The 25255-nt window shown below is 38.1% G+C and overlaps 1 protein-coding gene across 1 annotated transcript in view; it reads left to right on the plus strand.

Moving 5' to 3' along the window:
- Nucleotides 1–5534, plus strand: part of col4a1 (collagen, type IV, alpha 1) — a 38529-nt gene extending 32995 nt beyond the window's left edge. Inside the window, exons 44-52 of the mRNA XM_086091610.1 lie at nt 13–85; nt 175–246; nt 325–453; nt 1331–1429; nt 1490–1702; nt 1783–1960; nt 2049–2163; nt 3291–3463; nt 3553–5534. Coding sequence (XP_085947736.1) covers nt 13–85; nt 175–246; nt 325–453; nt 1331–1429; nt 1490–1702; nt 1783–1960; nt 2049–2163; nt 3291–3463; nt 3553–3634 — 1134 coding nt within the window. The 3' untranslated portion in view covers nt 3635–5534. The remainder of the gene's footprint in view (nt 1–12; nt 86–174; nt 247–324; nt 454–1330; nt 1430–1489; nt 1703–1782; nt 1961–2048; nt 2164–3290; nt 3464–3552) is intronic.
- Nucleotides 5535–25255: the final 19721 nt, after the last annotated feature.

Raw genomic sequence — 25255 nt, forward strand, 5'->3', positions numbered from 1 at the left:
TTTTGTGACCAGGGGCCAGCTGGTCTTCCAGGTGTTCATGGACCCAAAGGAGAGAGGGGACTTCATGGGGTTCCCGGTTTCACAGGTGGATAAAAATTGATCTTTGTCCACGTCCACTCTTAAGACACCATGTGCTAATGGCGTTCTTCTGTTGTTGTTATTATGGATATCTAGGTACCAAGGGACTTCAAGGCGACTTTGGATTTAAAGGAGAACTTGGAGACAGAGGATTCCAAGGAGATAAGGGTAAGAGGACACATCAGCCACCAGTTATAGGACTTGATAGATCTACGTAACACAAAACAACATTCTATTTTATTTCAGGTAATGTTGGTCTGCCCGGTCCCCCTGGTCCACACACCTTCATCAAAGGAGACATTGGTCAACCGGGAATCACAGGCTTACCAGGACCACAGGGGCCATCTGGGTTCCCAGGACAGAAAGGACTACAAGGTAACAATGAAAAATCAATTGATTAGGAATTCGGCTCCTGGGTTTGCTCTCCGGCCGGTGGCCCCTGCGGGGTCCGGGGGTTGTGCCTTGGCGCTGTCGTGGCCTGGGGGGTTGTGCTTGCTCTCTCCTGGCCGGGGTCGACGGCTCCCCTCTTTGGTGGAGGTTTTCATGCATGCCAGATCCACCACACCAGAATCTATCGAAATTCAAACACAATCTGCTTCTTCCTCTGGTCGTTGAATCGGTGGAAGTGGATGTCTGTGGATCTCACTCTGCTTCATCTATCCTTCCTTCCTTTCCTCAGTCTCTCCTTTGGTCTCTTGAGGTCTCCCTAATTTGTTGGAATTTAGATGTTTCTAGGGTTGGTGAAAGATTCTGGTTTGTAACCCGGTGGGTAGTATGTGATGTCTAGTTGGTGCTGGATTTCACTTTCCTTTCTTTTGTTTGATCCTTCCTCTGGTCTCCTGAAAACCTCACGACTAGCTGGATTCTGAAGTATTCGGTTTAGATGAACGGTATGGGATTTTTAATAGGTTTTAGGTGAATCAATTAGTACACACTCACACGCACGCACACATACACTCACACACACGAACATGCACATACTCACGCACATACAAAATATTTAAAATAATAATAATAAAAAGAGAGAGAGCAATGATGATGACATGTCGAATCGCTAAAATTACAGAATGAACAATACTGAGCTCGTTCAGAAAAAAATTAAAAGGATTTCGGTTTTATGTGTGGAATTGATTGTTTACTATCACAGCTTGAGGCAATGAGTCAAGGAATTTTAGTCTAATAATCATTCCTAGTTATTAAGCTCCCTTCTCGCTTTAATCGTTTTGCCTTCACATTTTCTTGATTTTCCCAGGTCTGACAGGTATTCCAGGGCCAAAAGGAGAAGATGGCCTCCCTGGGTATCACGGTCAGCCAGGATCCAAAGGCGATGCTGGTCTACCTGGGCCTCAAGGTCAGAAGTCCACATAATCCATTAAAAGAAAAAAAAAACACTAACAAATCCTGTTTTTAGGACCCAGAGGGTATCCTGGCCCAACAGGACCTGATGGTGTTCCTGGTCAAGTGGGACCACCCGGCCCCTCCTCTATGGATCACGGTTTCCTAGTGACTCGGCACAGCCAAACAGTGGAGGTTCCATTTTGTCCAGAGGGCACCTCGCCCATATATGATGGATACTCGTTGCTCTACGTTCAAGGCAATGAACGCTCCCATGGGCAGGATCTCGGTGAGAATCTTACACTTAGAAAAAAAAAAGATGGACGTCAAGGAGCTTTTTAAGGAACGCGTTATCCCTCGGGTTTCCAGGTACAGCAGGCAGCTGTTTAAGAAAGTTCAGCCCGATGCCCTTCTTGTTCTGCAATATCAACAACGTCTGCAACTTCGCTTCTCGTAATGACTACTCATATTGGCTCACCTCGCCAGAGCCCATGCCCATGAGTATGGCGCCAATTACCGGCGAAAGCATCAAACCCTTCATCAGCAGGTTTGTGTTTATAGTGTCTATCAAGTTATTCAGCGCTATCGTCACACTTGTAGCTAACATTTGATCCTTCTCGTGCACTTTTTTAAAGGTGTGCAGTGTGTGAAGCTCCGGCCATGGTGATCGCGGTTCACAGTCAGACCATTATGATCCCGCCGTGTCCTAACGGTTGGGACTCTCTGTGGATCGGCTACTCTTTCGTCATGGTGAGACACTAACAATTTTGTTGGATTTTTATCATGGCAGCACGGTAAATGTTGAAAGACGAAGAAATGTTCAATTTGGAATTTAACTCATTCCCTCCCAGACTTTTTCACTGAAGCGACCCCCTTTGCTCCCGGCTGTTTTACTGGATTTTGACTGATTTTGCAAGGCTGAATATGGTGTTCTATTGTTATAAAAACATGGAAGCTACCAAAAGAAAGATTAGAGTCTCTTATTTCATCAGGAAAAAAAGTATATTTGTATCTGTTTCTATTTTGCAGCAATTAGCATTAGAATATAGCTAACTTTCATCATTATGCACAATCCGGTTGAAAACACTGTCAAAAAGAGGTTATTGCAACATGGCCCTGGCTGATCTCTTAGCTTCTGCTGCCACCTGTTGGCCATTTTTTGTAATAACTGCCATTGCTTTAAGCGACCTCTTCAGCTCAGAGTCTTCTGTATGCTCTAGCATAAAAAGAACACAGGACAAAGTATTAAAAAACATATTTATTTTTTATTATTTAATTTTTTGGGTTTGAATGTGTTAATAGTAAATGGAGTGCAATTATATAGTGCTTTTATCTACGGCGCCTAAAATGTTTTACAAAGCCTCACATCAAGCACGCATTCTTACAACAATGGGCAGCTGCATGCTAGGTGCTAACAGGCCCACTGGTAGCAAACTCAGGTTGTATCTTGCCCAAGGACATTTCGACAGATTCAAACCAGTGACCAACTGTGAATGTATAGCTTCAGATTTAGGATTTTCGACGAAGATTTGTTTGAGAAGCTTAGTTTGCACCAACATGAAAGTCTGTCTGTGTCTGTGCTGTTTATGAGTGAAAAGCAAACACTTCAGTCAAAAGTCGATGAAAAATCAATCCAAATATTACATAACATATTGCCCAAACATCAGTCTTAGCCTCCTTTAGATCTTCACGCCATTATCCCTGTCTGTCATCTTGGTAGCCAATTACGAAGTTTCTGAGAATTGTTGAAAATTGCGCATAGTGATGCCACAAAAAAATAACACACGAGACCTACAGTGGCCCTAACAGGTCAAAAGCATAAAGGCTACCCATATGACTCCCCTGATCAAACTCTGTATATGTGTGTGTTTGTGTAGCACACTAGTGCAGGTGCTGAGGGTTCGGGTCAGGCTCTGGCCTCTCCCGGTTCCTGCTTGGAGGAGTTCCGAAGCGCTCCGTTCATCGAATGTCACGGTCGAGGAACCTGTAACTATTACGCCAACTCCTACAGCTTCTGGCTTGCAACAATTGAAGACAGTGAGATGTTTACGTAAGTGGGATGGTTTTCACGCGTATCATTTTAGAGAGTAACTTAAGATATAGTATTATAATATATACGGGTTTTTTTCTTCTCTCTAGGAAACCTGTCCCAACTACGCTAAAAGCGGGAAATCTGCGAACACACATAAGTCGCTGTCAGGTGTGCATGAAGAGGACATAAACCCTGCCTGACTTGCGATCCCGTTCACTTGGCTTTAAAACTTCCTAATGTCCAAGGATGGTGCTATTCCCTGCATGTGTGAGAGCGGAGGGACTAAGTTTGAACTTTTGCAAACCAGAAAACAAAAACAAAGACCAAGTGCCTATCGCTCCATGCAGAACACTCCTACTAACAAAGAATGGCGCCCAGTTTACCGCTGCACTGAGTACTTGCCCCCCGAACTGGTAAACTAATGCTCATTTTAAATGGTTGCTTCGAATGCATATGTAAGCCAGGTGCTATTGAATCTTACTTATTCGCCATATTCAAATTCCTGTTAGAAAAGATAAAGCTACATGTTTATAATATAGAGCCGCACTCTGTTTTTAAACTTGTTTACACACACTGATATAAGGATGGGACTTGCCACTGATTCCACATTTCATTTGCTTATGCACGACACGCAGATGTATAACAAATATCCTGTTGTAAATATAATGCATTCCTAGATCAACATACTCTCCTCAGGTTATTATTGAGTCTACTTTGTGTGTTATTAAATCCCTTTTTATTTATAAGATGTATGAGACTTTGTTGGACTCGAGTGAATGCAAGGTTCAATTTAGCGCCTTAAGAACATGTTGAAAACAGCAATGCAGTCCAAATGGCAGGTCAGAATGTGTACGTGTGGCAGATGACTTTTCTGTTGTAACAATGCTGTGTATCAATTTAAAAAACAATAATAATAAATTGATACAATTAGAAAAGCTTTACAGTATACAATTTGTTGTTAAGTGAGCATTGTTGCAACTGATGAAAGTAATCTGTGAAAAACACATTTTGTTGTTTGTGTTATCGGTGTTATTACACAGATAAATATACTAAATATAACAGAAATGCATGTAATGCCACTTCATTTTCTGCCTTAGTCCCCTTCTCTTTCAGTGACTCCAACCTTTGATACCCCCAAAATGCACATGTATATATACAGCTTATATTCTACTTTCACATAACATGTACTTGATATTCTGCTCTTGGACTTTATTATGAACAACTTTGTTTTAGGTTTTTTGTTGTTGTTGATTGGCTAGTGCATCTTTCACATTTTAGTTGAACACAAAGCAATAGGGTTAGCTAATGCCGAAATTATTGGTAACCTGGGCAAGTTATTAATAAAGTAACATTTTTAACTTGGTTGGAAATGGCACAATAAAGTTAAAAGAGATTCTGAAGTTTTGTGTTGGGTTAAGACAATTTAATTAAAGCACATACCCACAGCTAGCTAGCTATATGATTAGCTATATAATTAGCCAGATAGTTCGTTTAGTAGCTAGCTAGCCAGATAGATAGATAGATAGATAGATAGATAGATAGATAGATAGATAGATAGATAGATAGATAGATAGATAGATAGATAGATAGATAGATAGATAGATAGATAGATAGATAGATAGATAGATAGATAGATAGATAGATAGATAGATAGATAGATAGATTAAATTAGTCATACTATTTCTCAATGTTTTTTTTTCTCTCTCATTAACAATTGATTAAAATGTGCTAGATGAAGTAGAGGTTGCCAGGGTTGTTTAAATCGTGGCAAAAGTGGATGGCAGTGTATGGGTTTTAATTTTAAAGTTTTTTTTTTCTTGTGATATTTCCAACCAGACAATACCCATTCAACAAATAAAAATGTACTTTAACTGAAAATATTGCAAAGGTATGAGTCATTTTGGGCTTATCTCTAAGTCGTAACATTATACAGAGACGTCAGACAGTCCAGCACAATGAAGACTCAATGTTTTGTACGGAAAAACAAAGGTATAATAGCAATTATGAATTGACCACAATATGCATTCTTTTTTATATAATTTTTTAAAAGTTTGTGTAACTCATGCAATAAAGCCATTTGTAGACATTGTCTGTTTATGTAACTGTGAGAAGAATAGAACGGTTGTACAGTATACATGAATTTGCTGTAACCCTCTAGACCACTAGAGAGCGCCATCACGATTTGTGCTGGTGAGTTGCGACCTTCCAAGTCCTGTGCCTGGCTCAGTTTTGCTTGTATTTTATTTTAATTTTGTCCTTCTACACAGCAGAAGCAGATCATAAAAGTTATGCAGGCTAATTGAAGGGCATGATAAGAAGAAGAAGAAGAAGAAGCCACTCGCTCAGCACTTCTCCCGGGACGCGGGCCAACAAACCCGTTCACCCCTCCTTCTTCGACAAAAACACAAACAGATCGATGGGCACCCCATGCCCCCCCCTCCCTCTACTTTCATCCATGCTCTCGTCTTTCAACTATTACCGGAATGCTAGCCCTTGTTTCCGCTCTTGTCACAAACAAAGGCCTTGACCTCGCCTGTCTATCATCATAAAAAATCTTTGACCTCGCACTGGCCCTGGGGTCACTCAGGTGAGGGATGGAGGGTTCAGGGAGGGGAAGTCATGATGTTGAACAATGGTAATGATGTTGATCTTCTTTACCGGCAGTCCTTTATGGACCTTGCTTTTGTGCACAGAGGCCATTAATAATGCTGTGGTCCTGTTATCAAATGTCAACTTCGGTGACCAGAGAATTGGCCCATTAAATACATACCATTTCTCTTTTTTCATTTTTATCAAAGAAAATTATCAACTGCTCCTCCAGCACCAAAACACAACATGGCAGTGTTCCGTCTGTCCCATGATGACCGACACAGCACACGTAGAACTCTATCGGCACCCGAGTTTCCTCCCTCAAATTTGATGTCTGTTGTAGTACCAAGACTGACCCGTGGGAGGGAGCATGATGCTGTCTGGCATCCGGACTACTGAACAATGCAAAGAAGAAAATAAAATATACAGTGGTGGCCGTGCAATTGATACCTCTGCCTTCAGTCGGGACTTACCCCAAGCGATGACTTAATTATGTTTTGATTGCAGAAAACCATCAATAGTATGATCCAAAAAAAGCAACATAAGAGCATACAATTGTGCAACATACATCATACAAGGCACATGTGTCAAGATTCAATATTCAATATTTATTTATTTGTCATTGCAAATAACATGGTTATAAACGAGATAACGTAATGAGCCCTAAATGCTGGTATAGTGTGTCTATAAAGTGCAGAAGTGCATATGGAATATCTAGCGAAACCCAGATCCGGTCCTCGAGGCCCGAGTCCTACATGTTTTTGAGGTTTCTCTACTCCAACGCACCTGATTCAATGATCAGAATAATTATCAGGCTCCTGCAGATGAGCCTAAATAATGAGCTGCAATGAGCTTAAATATGAATCAGCTGTGTTGAACATGGGAAACCTCGAAAACATGCAGGACTCAGGCCCTCGAGGACCGGACTTTGACACCACTGATATAAGGTGTTTCAAAATCAATATTTATTAAAAAACAAAATATATCATACTCACCAGAGATAGTGAATATTAAATATATTAATATGTGAAGATCACTTTACAGATAAAATAATTGGCTATAACAAGTTTTGCTCTAAGCAACCAATCAGAGAACAGGATGAGGACAAAAAACGAAATCTAATTGGCTAAATAAATTGTGTCATTGTTAATATAATTTAAATTACATCGCAATAACTACTGACTCTGAAGGCCATGGGCAGATTAGACTGACATGGCAACACATGCTAACAAAAGGCCAAAACTGATTTCTTCTTCAATCAATATGCTGCCATTAACTTCCAGACTTGCTGTTGTTACACTCACTGAATGTAAACACAAGATTGCAGTGGCCTAAATAGCCTAAGCTTTTGAATGGTTAAGCTTGTACATAACTGCCGTTTGCATGCAAACACCAAGTGTCACTGCCATGTGGTCGGGGGTCAGCACTCAGCTTCGCCCAGTCGCTTGGGTGGCGAGGAGGGGGGGGGGGGGGGGCTTTGCAATCCAAAACCTTAACATCTTTAAATGTTTTAATCCCATTGGCTGCCCCCTAATGCCACTAAGTTGAGAGCAATAATTACCTGCAGCGTGAAAGGTTTCGTGGCAGTTAATATTATTACAATAATCTGTTTATAATCTCACTTGAAGGGAGAGCAAAGTAAGTGACCCAGCACCAACAAGTAATTCAATCATCTGTCATGATGAGACAAACTTTAACGGTTCAGGTAGAGGCACCAATGAGTAAAAAAAAAAAAAGTGTAAACATTGCACTTGTTTATTTGTCCGTTTGCAACCAGCCTGCCAATTTGTTTGAAATCCCGCAACCTCACACGGAATGTTTTTCAGCCTGCGTCAGGTGGCTCGCATGACCTTGACCTTTCCCTTGAGTGGATCAGCCAGGCTGCAACCTCCGCTAGATCCCCCTTGACCTGAGCCCCACCAAATAAAGATTAGCAGGCTGCATGCATGGCGTGCGACTACAGTGAGTGCAATGCGAGACGTCCACCACAAACATCCTTAAATACCCTTCACACACATCTTTAAATGACAGGATTTTTGTAATCTTAAACTAAGATTTTTTTCAAACTAATATGATTAAATAATAAATAAATTTAGAGACTTCCCAGTTGACATAACTTTATGTGTATATTCTTCTCACGTTCTCCTCTAGCACACTTTGTTGTAATAAGTGATACAAAAAAGTCCCCCAAAAAATCTAAAGAAAAAGCAAAACATAGAGTTAATCTTTCAACATCTTCCGCTCTGGCTGTTTGAAGTAAAAATCTTGGTCAAATTTCTAGTTGTACAAGTACTCCACAAAACAAGAAACAGTGGCATTAGCATCATGCTAATGCTAACACAGAATTAGAAGTGTCCTGGTCCACTGACATCGCAGATCATAAAAGAAAGTGATGCCTAGCAATGACAGATGCTTTTCTCTTTATTACGAAAAGTTGTGAAATAAATACATAAATGAATAAATAAGTTTGTAAACGCAAATAAACGTAATAACTGTAACATTAGCATTGACGCTAACTCAAGAGGTGTTCTAGCCGGTCCACCAATGTAATTGCTCTCTGAAGAAGAAGGCGGATGCTTTTCTCAATATTACGAGCCAATTAATGTTCAAATGGTTTTCTATTTTAAGAGAAAAAAAACATATTGTTGCTTAAAAAACAAAAACTAATTTAAATCTTTTTGAGCTGCTGCAGCATCTGCGCAGCTTTCCTCGATCCGGTCTGAGGGGAACCAATAAAACGGAATGATTGCCTCATTGTCGGGCTTAATGAAGTTGGCAACATTCAGTGAGGAGCACTAAGATGAGGCCCATAAATCCCAGTTCAACACTATTACTTGCCAATGAACACCTCCAATGCATTCAACATTATCTCATGTTTATTGTATTGCAGTCTCAGAGTTAACTCAACACGCTCATCATTTGTGTGCACAAGTCGATAAGCCCCAGACACCAATAAGTATCATCTTAGTGTTCTATTAGGATTTTAATGTAGAGATGTAATGGTCATATGTACAGTTATTAAATCAAACTATTTTCAAATTACTTTCTTCTTGAGAACCATTATAGGATTTTTATTATTATTATTTTTTTTTTTTTTTTGCCATCTGAAGTCTTAAGCATCTGTTTGACCAGAACACTGATGTGCTTGCAGGAGGTTAAAATGGTGAACCGGCTGGATTGGGATCAGACGATATTTAGCATTTTATGCAAAATCGGCGATCCAGCTGTAATGTCATAATTTGCCCGATTGATCAGTGACACCATTGATAGGCTCTGAAAAAAAAGAAGACATTACGTGATGCTGTATTTAATGCCTATCAATGTTTTTTGAAGATTAAAAACAACAACAACATGCATTTCAATTGCAATTCAGTTAGACGTGATTTTCGCTATTCATGGGCTGGGCCAGTCCTTATGCCCCGCAAATGGTGGCGGTCGACTGTAGAGTAAATATAAAAAAATTTTTTTTATTGATTTATTGCTCCATCTTCTGATCGAATCGGTGTTCAGTTATATATTTTTTTCAAACTCAATCAATGATCGATGATTGGCCGATCCTGATCGTGTAAACTCTATTTTTTTTTCCATCTGTCATAAAATGACGTCCAATCATCTATGATTCTTGATATTTTTTCCTTGTTTTGTTTTTGTTTTTTTAACATGACAGATTTTTTGTGTATTTATTTATCGTAAAATGATATACTATAATTTGTTTGTCATAAACTACAGCTTTAATTTTGTAATATTGACTCTTCTACCATTATATTACATTTCAATCTCATAAAATCATTTTTTTATTTTTTTTTATTTGTGATTTGTAAAATGTTTCAACTTTTTTTTGCCTTATTTTTTCTTATGAAGTTGTTATTATTATTATTATTATTGTTTTTCTCTGATTGTTTTTTATTTCATATAATATTGGTGGTAACATTGCAACTATTTTTGTGCTAACATTTTGCTTAAATATTGAAACATTTATTGATTGATTTCTCTTTATATTAATGTTTTTTATAATATTTTAATTTGTGTTTTCATAGACCTGTACATTTGCGACTTAATTTAATATTGCAAAGCAAGACATTATTCTTGTCACCTTTTTCATTGAATGTCTGGTCCGCCAGGATCATGGGCCACTAAAGTAGACAATAACAGATGCTATTCACTTTTTAGTGCAATGTCATGAAATGTAATATTGTTAGCCACACTTGTGAAATCATAAATGGACTAAGAGTCCATCTTTTTGAGCCATCTGTACTCGTAGGAGCCACTTGGCGGCTTGATCGGAACTCTGATGTGCTTGAAGGAGACCAAACATGGCGCTTCCTCTCCCGCCTCTGCCTCCCACAATTCTGCCTCCTCCATTGAAATTTGCTCTGGCAACGTAGCGTCCACTCGGTATGAATGAGGGGAGACGAAGAAAACGGAGGAGTAAAAAAAAAAAATAGCACCAAAGGAACAGGGCGTGTGTGGGCGTGTTGGTGGGTGTTTTTTTTTCCTACTATTACTCCCAATCTGTCTTTACTCATCATTCGATCACTTTTACATCTGTGATTTCTACACTCAGGTACCGATTAGGTCACAACTTATCACTAAAAGGAGAATAGTGAAAATGTGCATAACTACGGTGTTAAGAGTGTCTGGCATAAGCATGAGGGTCTGTTGACGCCTTCTGGAGTGTTAGTAGCATCAGATGGAGGGTCTGTGTGGGGTATATAGGCAAGTCACAAGAAAATGAGAAACCATAGAAACCTTCCACAGACTAGTGATAGACTGAGAAGAGAGTGTGAGCATTTCCTCAAATGAACCAGAAGAAAGGAACTCCGTAGAAAAATCATAGAAAGATGTTGTGCTTGATGGTTTGCTCAAGGGCGCCCCCAGAAGGTTTTCGAGCGTTACAAGAGTTGAGTTACTTTAGTGGGGAAGAAAATTCAGTGTTAAAACATTAAAGTCAAAATAAGGCAATAATTGAATTTGTAATTTTGTGAGCAAAAGACTAATTTTGGCTAATGAAAATTGTAGAGATTTTACTAAATTTTATTTATGTATTTTTTTATTTTTGTTTTTAATTTTTTGTTTTTGCAAAAATATGACAACATCAATCAAGGTGGAATGTGCCAAAGTTATATTACAAGAACTAAGTAACTATTTCAAGAGAGAAAAATTGTTACGCAATATATCAAGAAAATGAGAGAGCAAGAAAAAAAGACTTAGCACATCCATTTCACATTTCTGATGCTGTGGGTTCAAATCAGAACTACAGAAGTAAGTGGATGTAAAAATATAGAAAATAGAAGATAAAATTGTAATTTTAACAAGTGAGCATGAACACAGTTCGATATCAATGGCCTCTCTTTAAAGAAACCTCCAATTTACACGTTCCGTAATATCATTAAACATTTGGTAATAACACTCAACTAACGAGATAGTGTGATTTTGTAAAATTAAAATCTTTATTTTTTTTATTCCAAAACTACAAATTGCAAATTGATTCTTGTAATACCTCATCTCAACACATGAGGACTTCTTTTATTTTTATTTTACTTAACAAAAATGAGGCCTGGATCTAAAGAACAAGCTAAGTAGGCTATGTTGCCTCTCTTTTAATATCATGTCTTGAAATGCATCTCATGATAATTCTTTTAGTGTGTGGTTTGTTCTACAAATAACCCTGAGGAGCAACCTTACCAGCCGAACGCAACACGAGAGGCGTCCTGGCTGGTCCACTAATATTATGGTCCACTGCAGTTTTGAGATGCTATTCTCCTTTTTACAAGCACATTTGTCATCTTTACTACCGTCATCAAATTACACCATATGCAGCTTTAAAATACGGATGAGTATACAGTGTCTTCTAAAACTGTCACATATGAATTCATGTTTGACGGGGGTCTTCTCATCCTCAAGTTAGGATGCATACTGCGTGTGTATGGAGAATATAAACGATGAGCAAAATGTAAATAAGACTGAGAAGAAGCAACTTAACTCATGTACTACTTTTTTGTACGGTAATTTACTTGTCCACTACGGTGACATGATGATGATTGTTTTTTTGTTTTTTTATCTTTAACACTGTTGTCACGTCACATTATACATTAGCACCTAATGATTATTAAACTATATCATCACAAGAAATATACACCGGGACAATGTCATTAGTCTTCATGTCGCTTTCTCATGTAAAAAGCGAGGGGGTTGGAGGGGTAATGTGCACACTTTGACTAATTTTCTAATTTACACAACGGACAAATTAATATTAGCACATGAAAAAAAATCATCTTCTACTATGTTTCATGCTAAATTAGCCCAGTTAATCAGTTACAGGATGAACGTCTCTTGACTGTCCGACTTCATTTGCATTCTGAGTGAAGCCATCGTCTACCTCAAGCACCATTAACAAATGTGCATGCGGCTCCAATAATAGCAGCTGCGTTTATTTCATTAGCACTAAGCAAGCAGGCTCTTTTATTGGGGTCATCATGAAATTATAAATAAATAAAAGTAGGGCCAGTAGTAACAACAAATCACTGCCAAAAGCAGAACCCATGGTGTTTTTGTTTAGTTTAGTTTTTTTTTTTTTTACTTTTGGTAAATTTCAAATCCATCTGTGTCATGTCTGTTGTAGCAGCTAGCTAGCACTAAGCTAACCCCTGTGAGGGTCCCTCTCTCCAGTCCTGCGACCAAGTTTACAACAGTAACGGCAAATGCGTTGGTACACTGCATAGATGTGCTTTGTTGATTGATTGCTTAACAGTTTAAGATAATGATCAGAAAAAAATAATCTTGACAATAATATGTTCATTGCAGCCCTATTGTAATCTGGTTAATATTGCGTTTGTGGAATACGAGTTAAGCAGCAAAATCCAGTAGTTTTTATCAATATCAAAAGGCGGCCATTTTGCCAGGTCTCAAGTAACAACCAATCAGAGCTCAGCTTCAGAAAAAAGGAGAGCTCTGATTGGTCGTTTCCTGAGCCCTGAGCAACTGTGATGTCATCTTCAGTCGACAGCAAGTGGCAAAATGGCCGCCATCTGATATGGATAAAAACAGCTAGATTTTGCTTCATAAGACAAATGTAATATTAACCAGAATGTCATGTTTAGACTAGTGAGGTCACATACAACATATTATTGTCAAGAAATGTTTACGGGTAACTTCCACTTTAAGTGTGTTTTCGCACATTTCAGAGAACCAAAAGAGCATTCCAAAAGAACAGCATACCACAGGGAAGCATGGGTGGTGGACATATCACGATTTGGGTAAAAATGATTTGAAATCACAAATTATTTTCATCCATCTATACTGCTTATCCTTGCTGGGGTTTCAGCTTTTCTGAAGCCTTTCCCAGCTGACTTTGCGTGATCGACGGGAAACACCTTGGACTGATCGCCAGCCAAACAACCATTCACACACAATCCAAAGTTGACTGCTATGCACTGTTAGCTTCCTAATGGCAAGCAGCACATTGTTGTTGCCTAATGGCGTGGTCAACAATGCTGCTTGTAGGCCAAAGTGTTGATTTCTTCCCAAGCTGCTGAATTATTGAGCAAAGCTGCGCTCAACAGCAGCAGACGTGTGTGTTTACAATCGCGTCAGTGTTGTTGTGCTGTTAATGGCCTCTTCCATTAGCCCTGCGTGAAGGCCCCGCTAACACCTGCATCAACAAAAACACGCGCACATGTACAAACAGGCTCGCGAATGCACTCTTACGGCCTTCTTGCGCGTTTGGTGGGCGGGGGTTGGGGACCCTCATGGGAACGACTTGTTTTCCAACACTGGCCTTAGCGCGCCAGCAAATGTGCTTACGCCGTGGCGACGCGGGCTGGCTCGACAGTATTACGGTGCGAGGCTGTCCTTCAACGTCTCTGCGGTTTCGGGATCAAATTGGCTGGCACATACATCTGCGTGAGACCTACGTGACAACATGTGTGCGTTTACAGCTTTCAGACCTTTTTATATACTGTGCATTACAGGCTACAATGAGACTCCACTAACTTTCATCTAGTTTTTAAATATTTACATTATCTGGCACTCATGAGTATATTCTTATAATATATGTACACTGTTCCAAAGTGCATTTCTAGCATTGTGGTTTGATCACCTTTTCAAGGAGACATTGCAATAACCGCAACAACAAAATGACCCAAGCATTATATTTTATCTGCTTAAACCCCTATATCATGTAAATGAGCAGATTAAATGAACAGATTACTAGAGCTGGGCAATTATAGATAGAATAATCATCACAATTTTTTTTAAATCAATATTGAAATCACGAGAAATAAAAAAGATTATTTTATTATGATATTTATGTAAAACTTTGTATTACTATGATGCCTATTCATCCCTACGCATTGAATTGAACACTCCAGTTTTTCTTTAAGTACAAAATGACCTTGTAAATATCAAACATTTTGAACAATCAAACAGCGAATAATCTCTTTATCATATTTATCTTATCTTGATTTGTTGTTACGAAGTCACGTAATGGCCTATCATATTTTGTGCCATATTGTGGAAATGTGTGTTGGTACGACAATAAAAATTATTTGAAAACTCAACTCAGCTTTAAATCAAATCAAATCAAACTTTATTTACTTAACACTTTTCATACATAAAAATTTGAGCTGTCAAACTATAGCATTTTTAATCAGATTAATCACATCTTAGAATTTTGATTAATCACAATTAATCACTTAATTGGCATTTTTTTTTGCCCGCCAAATTAGAAAAACACCTGTCAAGGGTGAATTTTTTCAACATTTAATGTTATGAGGACATCTTCAACATTTTTTTGATCCACTGCACGTGCTCATCCTCCTCTTTTTCTAATCATTTAATTACTTGCATAGTTAAAAAAAATAGCATCTATCCTCTTATTCTCAACATCCCCATGAGCACGCGCGCGCACACACACAAAACCTGAAAACTATGTACAGTAAAAAGACATGGCGGGACACAGAGAAACCATGTGCGGAAAAGCACCCAAGGGGAGCTTATCCACTCTGAGAGGGATGACTTAAATATAACTTGAAATAACCCAAAAATAAATTTTAATTTAATCTCCTCATCTGAGCACGAGACAAGACTCTAATAACCCAGGCTAAAGGCTACAGGAGCTAACGTGGCTGAATGCAACTGAAGTGTCATGCAAACACGCTGAAACAGAAATGCCGCAACCCTGTTTGAGCTTTATGAATATTTTATATATAAACAACGTGCATACATAAAGCCTTTCGGTGTTAGCACACACTGAAACCATATGGCAGGCAGAGCATATAATGAATATCACCCACAATCCAGATAGTCACTGTGAATATGCTAATAGCTGCGGGTCAACGGTCAGGACCTTCACAAACACAGCCGGCCATGTAAGCTACATGGAATACGTTAGACTTATATAAAACGGGTGAATCATTACAAACACATTTGCATGCGAAGGTCTTTGGGATGTACAGTAAGAAAATGCGCTTTTGCAGGGCGCGGCCTCCAATGAGTGGGCGGGGCTTCGATATGCAAAACAAAATGGATGCTCGGCGACGTGTGGCGGCCTGAAATGGAAGCTCACTTTTCACGGCGTCACTTGTCTTCATCAGTGGAACAGTCTACTGCGCAGTTCCACGCTGTTAAGCTTTAATAAATACAAAACCGTCACAGTGCGACACTGTCACTATCCATTCTGCTCGTTTAGTAACTTTCAGTCCCCGTGGCCTCGCGGCGAATCATCAGGGGCCTCACATGCACCGCCAGCCGCACGCTTAACGAAATAGCATCATCGAGCCTTGACACACAGACGGCCAAAACTGACAGAACGTCAGCAACAGTGGAACATTTTTTGATTTCACCTATTAGCAGATTTTGTTTTTGAATCCATTCTCTTACCCATTTACTGCTTTTTGTGCTCAGGCCAAAGCCCTGTCTAATATAAAAGACAACATTTGCCGCCACCTGGTGGCATATTGGTGCCAAAGAAGTAATTTAAAGTGAGAGGAGGAGCTTCATAAGGCTGTGGCCTTGAATAGAAAGGCGTTCCCACCATCTAGTGGCAATAAAAAACCTTTTTGAGCGGCCTGTCAATTCCACATGGATGTTTATGTGAAAGATGAGATCATGTTGTGTTGTCGATTTTAAGTTGTCTTAAAGTCACAACTGTAATGTGTGTGTTTTTGTATTGTCATAGCAAGAATCCACTTGATTTTGGAGACTATAGTGTGGATGAATGGATGGATCGGATTCAAGATACTTATACCAAAATATGGCATTTTGTATTATGGGATGGCAGTCCTGACCCCAAACGTCAAAACTTATTGCCAGGGATGCATTATTTGTATGAATTATATACTATCTTTATACAATATATAATTTAATTTACTTATTTATTCATTTAGTTTAATTACTCATTCATCCATTTCCTGTTTATGGTCACATGAATAAACCAGATGAGTTAGTTGACGACACCCTAGTCAGGCACAATAAAAAATTAAATATTTAATTTAATTTTATTTTATTTTATTTTATTTTATTTTATAAAGCCCATTAAAATTCTGGATGTGAAACAATTACCATTATCAACAGTTCTCTGTCTCAAATGTCATTTACAGGTTTGAAGGTGGTTTAAATTCTATTTTGCTTATCCTCACTAGGGTCATGGTGACTTCGATTGAGAGGCCGTGTACACCTTGGACTGGTCGCTCTCACATACACAACTATAGACAATTTAGGGTCTTCAATTAAGCTTGCATGCATGCTTTTTTGGAGTGCGGGGACACTGGAGTTTTTGGCAAAAGTCAACACGCCCGGATATGAATCCACGATCTCTAAACTGTGAGGTGTATGTGCTCACTACTTGGCCCTTTTAATTAACAATTTCCTACGGTTGACAATGCATGGCCTTGGAAGATGCTTTATTCTCAGTGTGTCATTTGAAAATAAGCTTGTGGGGGATGGCGGACGCAATGTGCCGAGAGTGTTTTCTGGCTATCCGAGCGCCTCCTCACTTCCTCCCACTCCCACTGCTGTTACCAAAACGACTCCAGCACTCCAAACCCACACATCCTCCACAGCCTCCGACTTCACTGTGACTATTCCACCCCCTCCCCCCTGCGTAGTACAAATGTGATCTTCTGTGATCTCCACCCACCAGCACCTCAAAGGAAAAAAACGGTTTGAATGAATGAGGAGAGCACAATAGAAGATGCTCATATTTAAAGATAAGTGATGGAGGGAGATGAAATATGAGATGGCAGAAAGAAACATTTGCTCCTTCTAATTCAACTCTTTCATTACGTATTCATGTGACAACCATCCTGTGATGGGTATGCATGTGTGTGTGTGTGAGCATACATATTACCTATCACTTACATTTTAATTGCATACAGCAAGTGGGATGCGGACTCAATTTTTTGACCACATATAATAAATACAAGCAAATACCCTTCATTTGGCATGATTTGCTTGAATGAACCTTCTTGAATCCAGATTTAATCTATTTTACACTGTAATGTACAATATGTCGGTTATATGTGGGATGTGTCATTATGACGGATCTTTCCATTAGAAGCTCACATGCACTAATGTGCTGTTATATATGTGTGTATTCAGGTCTAACTGTGTCCACATGCGTATTTACTGTATATATATTTAATATGACCCTCTTCAGTGTTCAATTTGTGAGAAATTATTTATCAATTTGTAGCAGTTGTGTATATATGCCCGAGGTGTACTCCACAAATTATTTATGTTATTTCATGTTTATTGACCCTGTGCATAACTTAAAAGCAAAACAAAACATGAAGCTGAAATTGCCTTCAAAAGCTTCTAACTGTGCACGCTCTAAAAAATAAAAATAAATTAACATAGCAAGATGAATTACAGCTGATGTGCTTCTTTCAAATAAGAAATATTTGTACATTGCCACTCATAAGCTAATAACAGATGCGAAACTAATGCTACTGGGCAGTATGGCTTTATTTTATTTGTCTTTATTTATTGATGTTATAATTATATATGCATTTATTTGATTAGATTTTGTTCAGGGTAAAGTTCAAACTGAACGATTAAAATATGTTTTTTCAAAAAAAAATCTAATTTTTTTCCTTTCTTTTTTTTAAATACAGTTGTATTTCGTTGTTTTCTTTCTTGGCTAATATATAACTATCTGTTTATGTATCTATTTAATTGATTTTAATCAATGCAGTTTTTTAATCATGGAAAACTGCTACCTGGACCTTGACAAAAAGGTCAACTATATGAACCAGTTAATTTTATTTGTGACTTCTTTTCTTCTTCAATGTTTCTGCATCCAGGACTTGAGCACAAAGGTTAGCTACGTAAACCACTGCACTTGTTTTGTTTTTGTCTCTTTAACCTGTTGCTGTTTATTTTATGTATGTGAATTTTGATGCATTTTTTACTCAAACTATGTTTTCATTTAATTTGTTTCATTAAAGCTATGTTATTTTTTTTAATTACCATATTCAGTGTGGTGTTTATTCTTTATTCATTGAATTTAAGTTAGTTTAGTTTATTTAATTTTCTATTTATTTTAATGTGAGTTTTCAGATTTTGAACTGGGCATTAAAGAACAAAAGTCAGCTATGTGGATCACTACTTTAACAGTATTGCCTATGTCTTTTTTTTTTCTTTTTCTTTTTTTACATAAATGTATGTTGCCTTATCTAATATCTATATATTTTTTTATTTTTTGGATATTCATTTGTTGGTATTCACCTGTTTGTTCACATATAAATATGTATAACCTTTTTTTTGTAGGCCATTTTTGTCAGTCGTTATTTTGTTTGTTTGTTGTATAGGATGCAGCATATCAAGTTGTCGTATCAGTTCTGAGAAAAGCACATCCTGTGAGGATCTTGTGTCCTTGAGAACATGGATGTGTTTGCTTGATGTGCTATAGGAATGCATGTCAAATTGTTCTCAAGGATCGTCGACAATTGGATTTTGTGTTCACGCTGTGTGCATCTGATTTTTAACCATGGGAAAGTGGGACATATGTTGACAGGGCAAAATATCTTTATCCGTAAAAAATACCTTGTTGTTACCTAAGTTGTCACGATCAGCGTTGGACAAGTGTCAGTCGAGTCATGCGAGGGAAGAATAATCATTTCCTGAAAAAGGCAGATTTTTTAAAATTACATTACAGTTAAAGTCTTATTTAAATCTGCTTATTGCAGGATGCAGATTTATTGTTCCTCATTATTACTGATGAGCATTACTTACCATCTTCTGTTAAATGTATGGTTCCTTCAAGGTCAAGTTTAAGATAATAAAATTACACATTCCAGTCTAATTATGACAGCAAGCTATGTTGCACATTGTACAGATTACACAGAAGAATGTGGCATGCGTTCATTATGTATTCATGTGACCACTGGGGTCAGTTCAGGATAAATAACAACAACAATCAGGCCTCACACAAAACACACGCACACACACACACACACGCATGAATGATCAGCATCCTACACTTTCCGATTAGATCATTTCCCTTTTTAATACTATTCACGCCGCCCACTTTCCCCTGCCGCCTTCTTTCTGCTGCTCTAAATGTGGACTGCGTGATTTAGTCTTTGGAACGTAACGTTAATACATACAGCAGTGGAAAGTGATGCCCACACTTGTTTTGTTTTTTTCTTCCTCAGCTTGCTTTCAGTAAAGTCAAACACGCAAAAAGGCCTTGAATATAAATGGAACGCCTTTCTGAGATTCATATTGAATACAGACAATAAGATCATGTGTCTCTGTCATTTCCATCCCAGCACGTGACACCGCATGAGACGTAATTGTGGCAAATGACTGATGATGGCGTTACGGAGCATGAATAACATATGCATTCATATTGATTTCATCTCAAGGAAGGCGGGCCCAGATTCCGCTGTTGTTGTTTTCCTCCCGCCGTGTGCGGCCAGACGAGTCATTTGTGTGGATGAATACTGTGCATTTGTTATCAGTGTGTTTCCAGCTTCCCCGCACACTATATGATTGCCCTTCTCATCAAATAGTCACACCTTATCATTTTAAATGTGTAAATGTATACCTGACTCATTGACCTGTGAAATGAGAACATGTTTCAAGGTGCTTACATGACAAAAAGGAACAAAAAAATGTATGAATATATGAATCTTTAATCAATTAAATTAAATACTTTTTGTTCTGTGCCATGTAACCACGGGAACCTAATTTGCTGAAATGCGTAATATCTATCAATTTGCTCATATAAAAAAATTGTTTTGGTGCATAAAAATTCACACTGTTGTTTATGTAACTTTCAGCTGCGGTCGTTTGTGATTTTTTTTTTTTTGTTCCTCTGGGTGTAGCAGTGACTTGGTGTAGTCGGTGCACTGGTTGGAATGAATGTAAAATTTAAACAACTATTTTAGCATTTTAATAATTTGGGTTGAAACTTCTCACGCAAGTCCAGCTCACAAAAAAAAAGTTTGAACATCTGAAATTAAAGGATTTAAACTCTTTTCCCTTCAGAATCGTAAGGGCACTGCTTATATTTTCATTATGGCCAAGGGTGAAAATTGTCAATGTTCCTATTATTAGTCAACCGACGTACTCACACCTGTAATTGCTTCTGCTGCTGGCATGCAATCGTGTCCAATAACAGCAAAATTTTCCATCGGTGCACGCCTGCGGGCCGCTCCTATGAAGATCAATGACTTACAAAAATTAACTGCCAGAAAATTTCAATTTCCACCGTATTGATCAGGAAATCCAGTCAGTTATTAGCGACAACGTGGGGCCGAAGCGAGCGATCCATACCGTAGTAGCTCAAGAACCAGAATAGTGCTTTCGTTATCATCGCCATGGAATGTAATTTGTTCATATTGAACCTTGTTTCCTCGTTGTTTGACCTCATTATTGCATGTGGGGAAAATATACTTAAAAAAAAAAAAATCAACGATGATGCCTCTAACATAACACCTCTTGTTAAAACAACTTAATCTTCGCACAAAATGTGTGGCCTTTGGGATCCCTATACGAACATCAGCTTTAACACAGTAAGCTGGAACAAAGGTTAATCTATTCAAGTAAAAGCACAATAGGCCTGACGAATACAGCAAAAAAAAAAAAAAACTATTCGTTGAAACCCAGTTGAGACACTCCAGGATTTTTTCTTTAATCTTTTTTGGCCGTTGACTAATGAGATGAGGCAGCGGTTGGTTAAATAGACGTTGCAGTGCTCGCTTGATGGGGACTTATATGTATGAGTGCGCCTAATCTTTAACCCCCACCACTACCAGTCCTGCTTGTCCTTAATCTTATCTCATCAGATTGGCTATTCTAATCTTCTTTTTTGAAGCTTATGAAAGTAATCTTTGCACACAGTGACAGTGTTGCGAGTGACTGAGACAATATGAGCATGAGACTCAGCCAGGATGCTTGTATTGGAAAGCTAGGCTAAAGACACTAAAGGAGATTACATCGTCGATGTTACATGCTGTTGTAGTAAAACATTGACTCAGAAACACTAATTCTCCTCATTTATTTCACCCTGTTTGATTGTATGGGCTTTTTTTCCCCTGTTTTTTTATTTTATTTTATTTTTTACAGTGATGCAGTTGTTGACATACAACATAACAACAAAGGTGCTGAGTTTGTGGTTTGGTTCATCATTGTCAAAATCTGCAATTAAGAGAATGGGAAACTGACGCTTCATGAAGCACTTGTGATACTTTTTTTTACTCCTATAGATGGCACTCTTGGTTAAAAAATGCAATGGAAACATATTCAATTTCATTGCACCAGCCTTTACATTTAAACCAAGGGCACCATCTAGAGGAGTAAAAAATATATATATATATTGCACGTGCTTCATGAAGCTTCATTTTCCCGTCAGTACAAGAATGAATACTGTAAAAACAATTATATAAAAACGTCTGATTGGGAATTACTGGTATAGATATGTAAAAATTTCACTACAGTAAAGTAGCTAACACGGGGTGCTTGAGCTTGACTGAAAAATTGGGGGGCTAAGAAAATAATTTATAAATATATTTTAAAATGTCAAATATAATGTTGGAGGGTCTTAACTGGGGCTACACAGACTTGTGACAGGACTATCGCCAGTGTATCACCATCCATGTCCACGTTGGCGACGTATCTCGAATCTGTTCTTACATCAGAAAGATGTCGGAGAAAAGTATGGAGGATGCGAACAACTCACGATCCAAAACAAACCACTTCAGGTGTGTGCGGTTATATTGGCCCGCACTGCGCAAGTACAGTAAATCACCTGCCACATCAAGCCAGAACTACTGACTAAAGTGTTCAACGACAAAGCGCTACATGGTTTGCTTGATGGAGTGTAAATGCTTGAACGCTTTGGTCCAGAGTGTGAATGTGAACACACCCCGATTGGGCCTGAAGGGACCACCTTCCATGTTTCGTGGAAACATGTCATCCATTTTCCCAGATGGATTTGGGTAACAAACTCCTTTCTGTGAACAAACCATCTGGCCTGTCAGGTTAGAGGTCACAGCCAATTGGATCAGAAGGTCGCTGCCTTATTGCCTGTCTACAGCAATACGTGCGTCGCATTACTTGTTAGCATACTAGCACGATGGTGGACAATATTCTAATAGATAAATAGATAAATAAATAACCAAGACCGCAACATGCTAATTCAAACAACCAAAGCATTGTCCTTGAACAAATACAAAGCTTAATTAACTGCCACGAACATTTTTATTTATAGCCAACAAAACTCTATACTTAATATAAAATAAAATCAATAGCTTTAATCAGCCAGCCTAACCCTCTCTGTAAGAATATCAATAAACTTATTGAAAATAAAGGTAATTTGATTTTATATACAAAACATATTTGTATATGAATACAACCAATCACTTTCCCGTAAATAAATAAAGATATAAATACATAAAGATATAAATAAATAAAGATAAACTAAAATATTTCAATTGAATTGATTGCCAGGAACATTTTGCCTAAATGTAATCAAGCTGTAAATTTTTGAAAACACAAAGTAATGCAATTTAAATTCATTTAAGAATTTTCATTCAAATGTAATCTAATCAAATTGCTTATCATTTTTCAAATATATACTCAGCCAACAAAATCCTCTTTTTTGAGCAGATAAATAAACAGATAAATGCAACTTCATTTACTGAAAACAAATAATATTAATCTAACTGATCAAAACCTATCAATGTAACGAAACAGTCTTTTTTTTTTTTACTACATGAAGGAATTTAATTTAATTTAATTTAAATCAATTTTGAAATTGATGATGGCCCTTGATGCCTTGGTGTCATGTTGGACAGCTAACCTTTTCCCTAAATTATTAAACCTATAAAAAAAACACTAATGGCTTCATACTCTGGAGATCAGAGGTCCAATTTAAAAGTGTGTAAATCAGATTCATTCGTCCATTTAATTAACTTGTAAATGAATGCACCATGCTGTGTAAATTGGAAGAATGATAAATATTCATGTTGTTACCTAAGGAAAGGGCAAGGGCGCGCCGCGTTCACATTGAGTTTTGTTGAGCCCCCCTAGTCCCACCTTATTGCTACTTTATGGAGCGCTGATTTGCATTTCTTATGGTTCATAGATTATGCAAAAAAGATACTGCCATTGCTCCTGCTTTGAATTCACGCCATCCATGTCTCGCAAACATCAGGTCACAGTATCATACAAGGTGATTCTGACAGGGGCGTTTCAATCAATGCTTCCAAGATTACAGCATTGAGTTTCATTTCCAATATTGATCTCACCTACTTGCGAGGGTCTAAATTTATTTTTTAAAATGTGTTAAATAACCTAAATAAGTTTAACACTCGCTGTCCTTTCTTATGTGAGTGTGAATGCTCGGTCACATGCTTGTACTGGTGACCCAAAATGAACTGACGGTGGACGGGGGAACCCTGCTAATTCTACAGGGAGTTATATGAGCACTGCATCTATTTATATCAAATATGGCTTTATCGTACTTGGGCTGAGACGAACAAGGTTTCAAATGTTGCAAAGGCAAGTGGGCAAAACACAAGCTGCGCCCAATGAAAGACGCCGAATCAGAAATACATTCATTCAATGAACGCATGCACGGAAATGAGATCTAATACATCATTGCAGCATACTGGGATGTATAACTAATTATTGCTAATTATTTTGGTCAAAGTTCAAGTCATACTCTTGCCCCAAAATTAGATGAGATATTTCCCAACTCACCCTGAAACATACAGTCCCTTCAATAAGTATTCATACCCCTTGAACTTTTTCCACATTTTATCTGGTGAATTATTTGATCTTCTCCAATGCGGTTGTTCACTAATTTCCGATGCACATTCATCGAACCCTTCTTAATTGAAAAATTTAATGATTTTTTTCAAATTCAAGTTAGGATTTACTGGTGAATGAAATGAACAGGGAGAGTAGCCTTTCATCAAATCTGGCTCGATTCTTCAACTAACTGCAGAAACAGTAGATAACTCTCATTTCATTGAGCAATACCTAATATTGTATCAGCTGGTACGTTAAATATTGGCTTACTTTCCTATACTGGCGTCAAAGTCAATTCATTGCTTCTTGGTGGCATAATTGACCTGCACCAAGCATGATAGTCGACCTTGCCTGAAAAGGAAAAGAAAGGCGTCGCGTGGTGCTGAGCCAGCAAAGTGGAGTCTGAAGAAAAATTGGAAAATAATTGGGAGGGATGTGTGAATACATTCAGGGGGGCTGGGCTGCTTTGGAAAAGGGCGGGGGACATCTTGGTCACACACAATCATTTAAATAATGTGCACTCTAAGCAGCATAGCTTGTCCGGATTTATCTGTTATGTCACTTTCCTGCAGGAAGTTTGAATTTTTCACTCCATCTTCATCCTCATCCCAAACACGTCGTGGTACCCAGCTGGCTCCTGCGCTTGCTCTGTGCGCACACTGCCAGCCTGTGACGCATGGATATTCCTGACATCATCTTTCTTTTTTTTCTACACAAAACCATATTTGGAATATGCCTCCGCTCCTGGACAAACTGAGATTTGCAATGTGAAAAAAATGGGAACAGTTGCATAATCCGATCGAATCTGCCTTTACAAAAAGAATAAAGCAACAAAAAGATTAAGATATTAACTGGACCTTATGTTTATTATTGTGCTTGTAGGCAATGTAGAACTTCACTGCATCAATAGATAGATAGATAGATAGATAGATAGATAGATAGATAGATAGATAGATAGAT

Source organism: Leptonotus elevatus, chromosome 12, assembly GCF_054856555.1.
Source record: "Leptonotus elevatus isolate MCC_2025b chromosome 12, RoL_Lele_1.0, whole genome shotgun sequence".
In the NCBI taxonomy this organism is placed as follows: domain Eukaryota; kingdom Metazoa; phylum Chordata; class Actinopteri; order Syngnathiformes; family Syngnathidae; genus Leptonotus; species Leptonotus elevatus.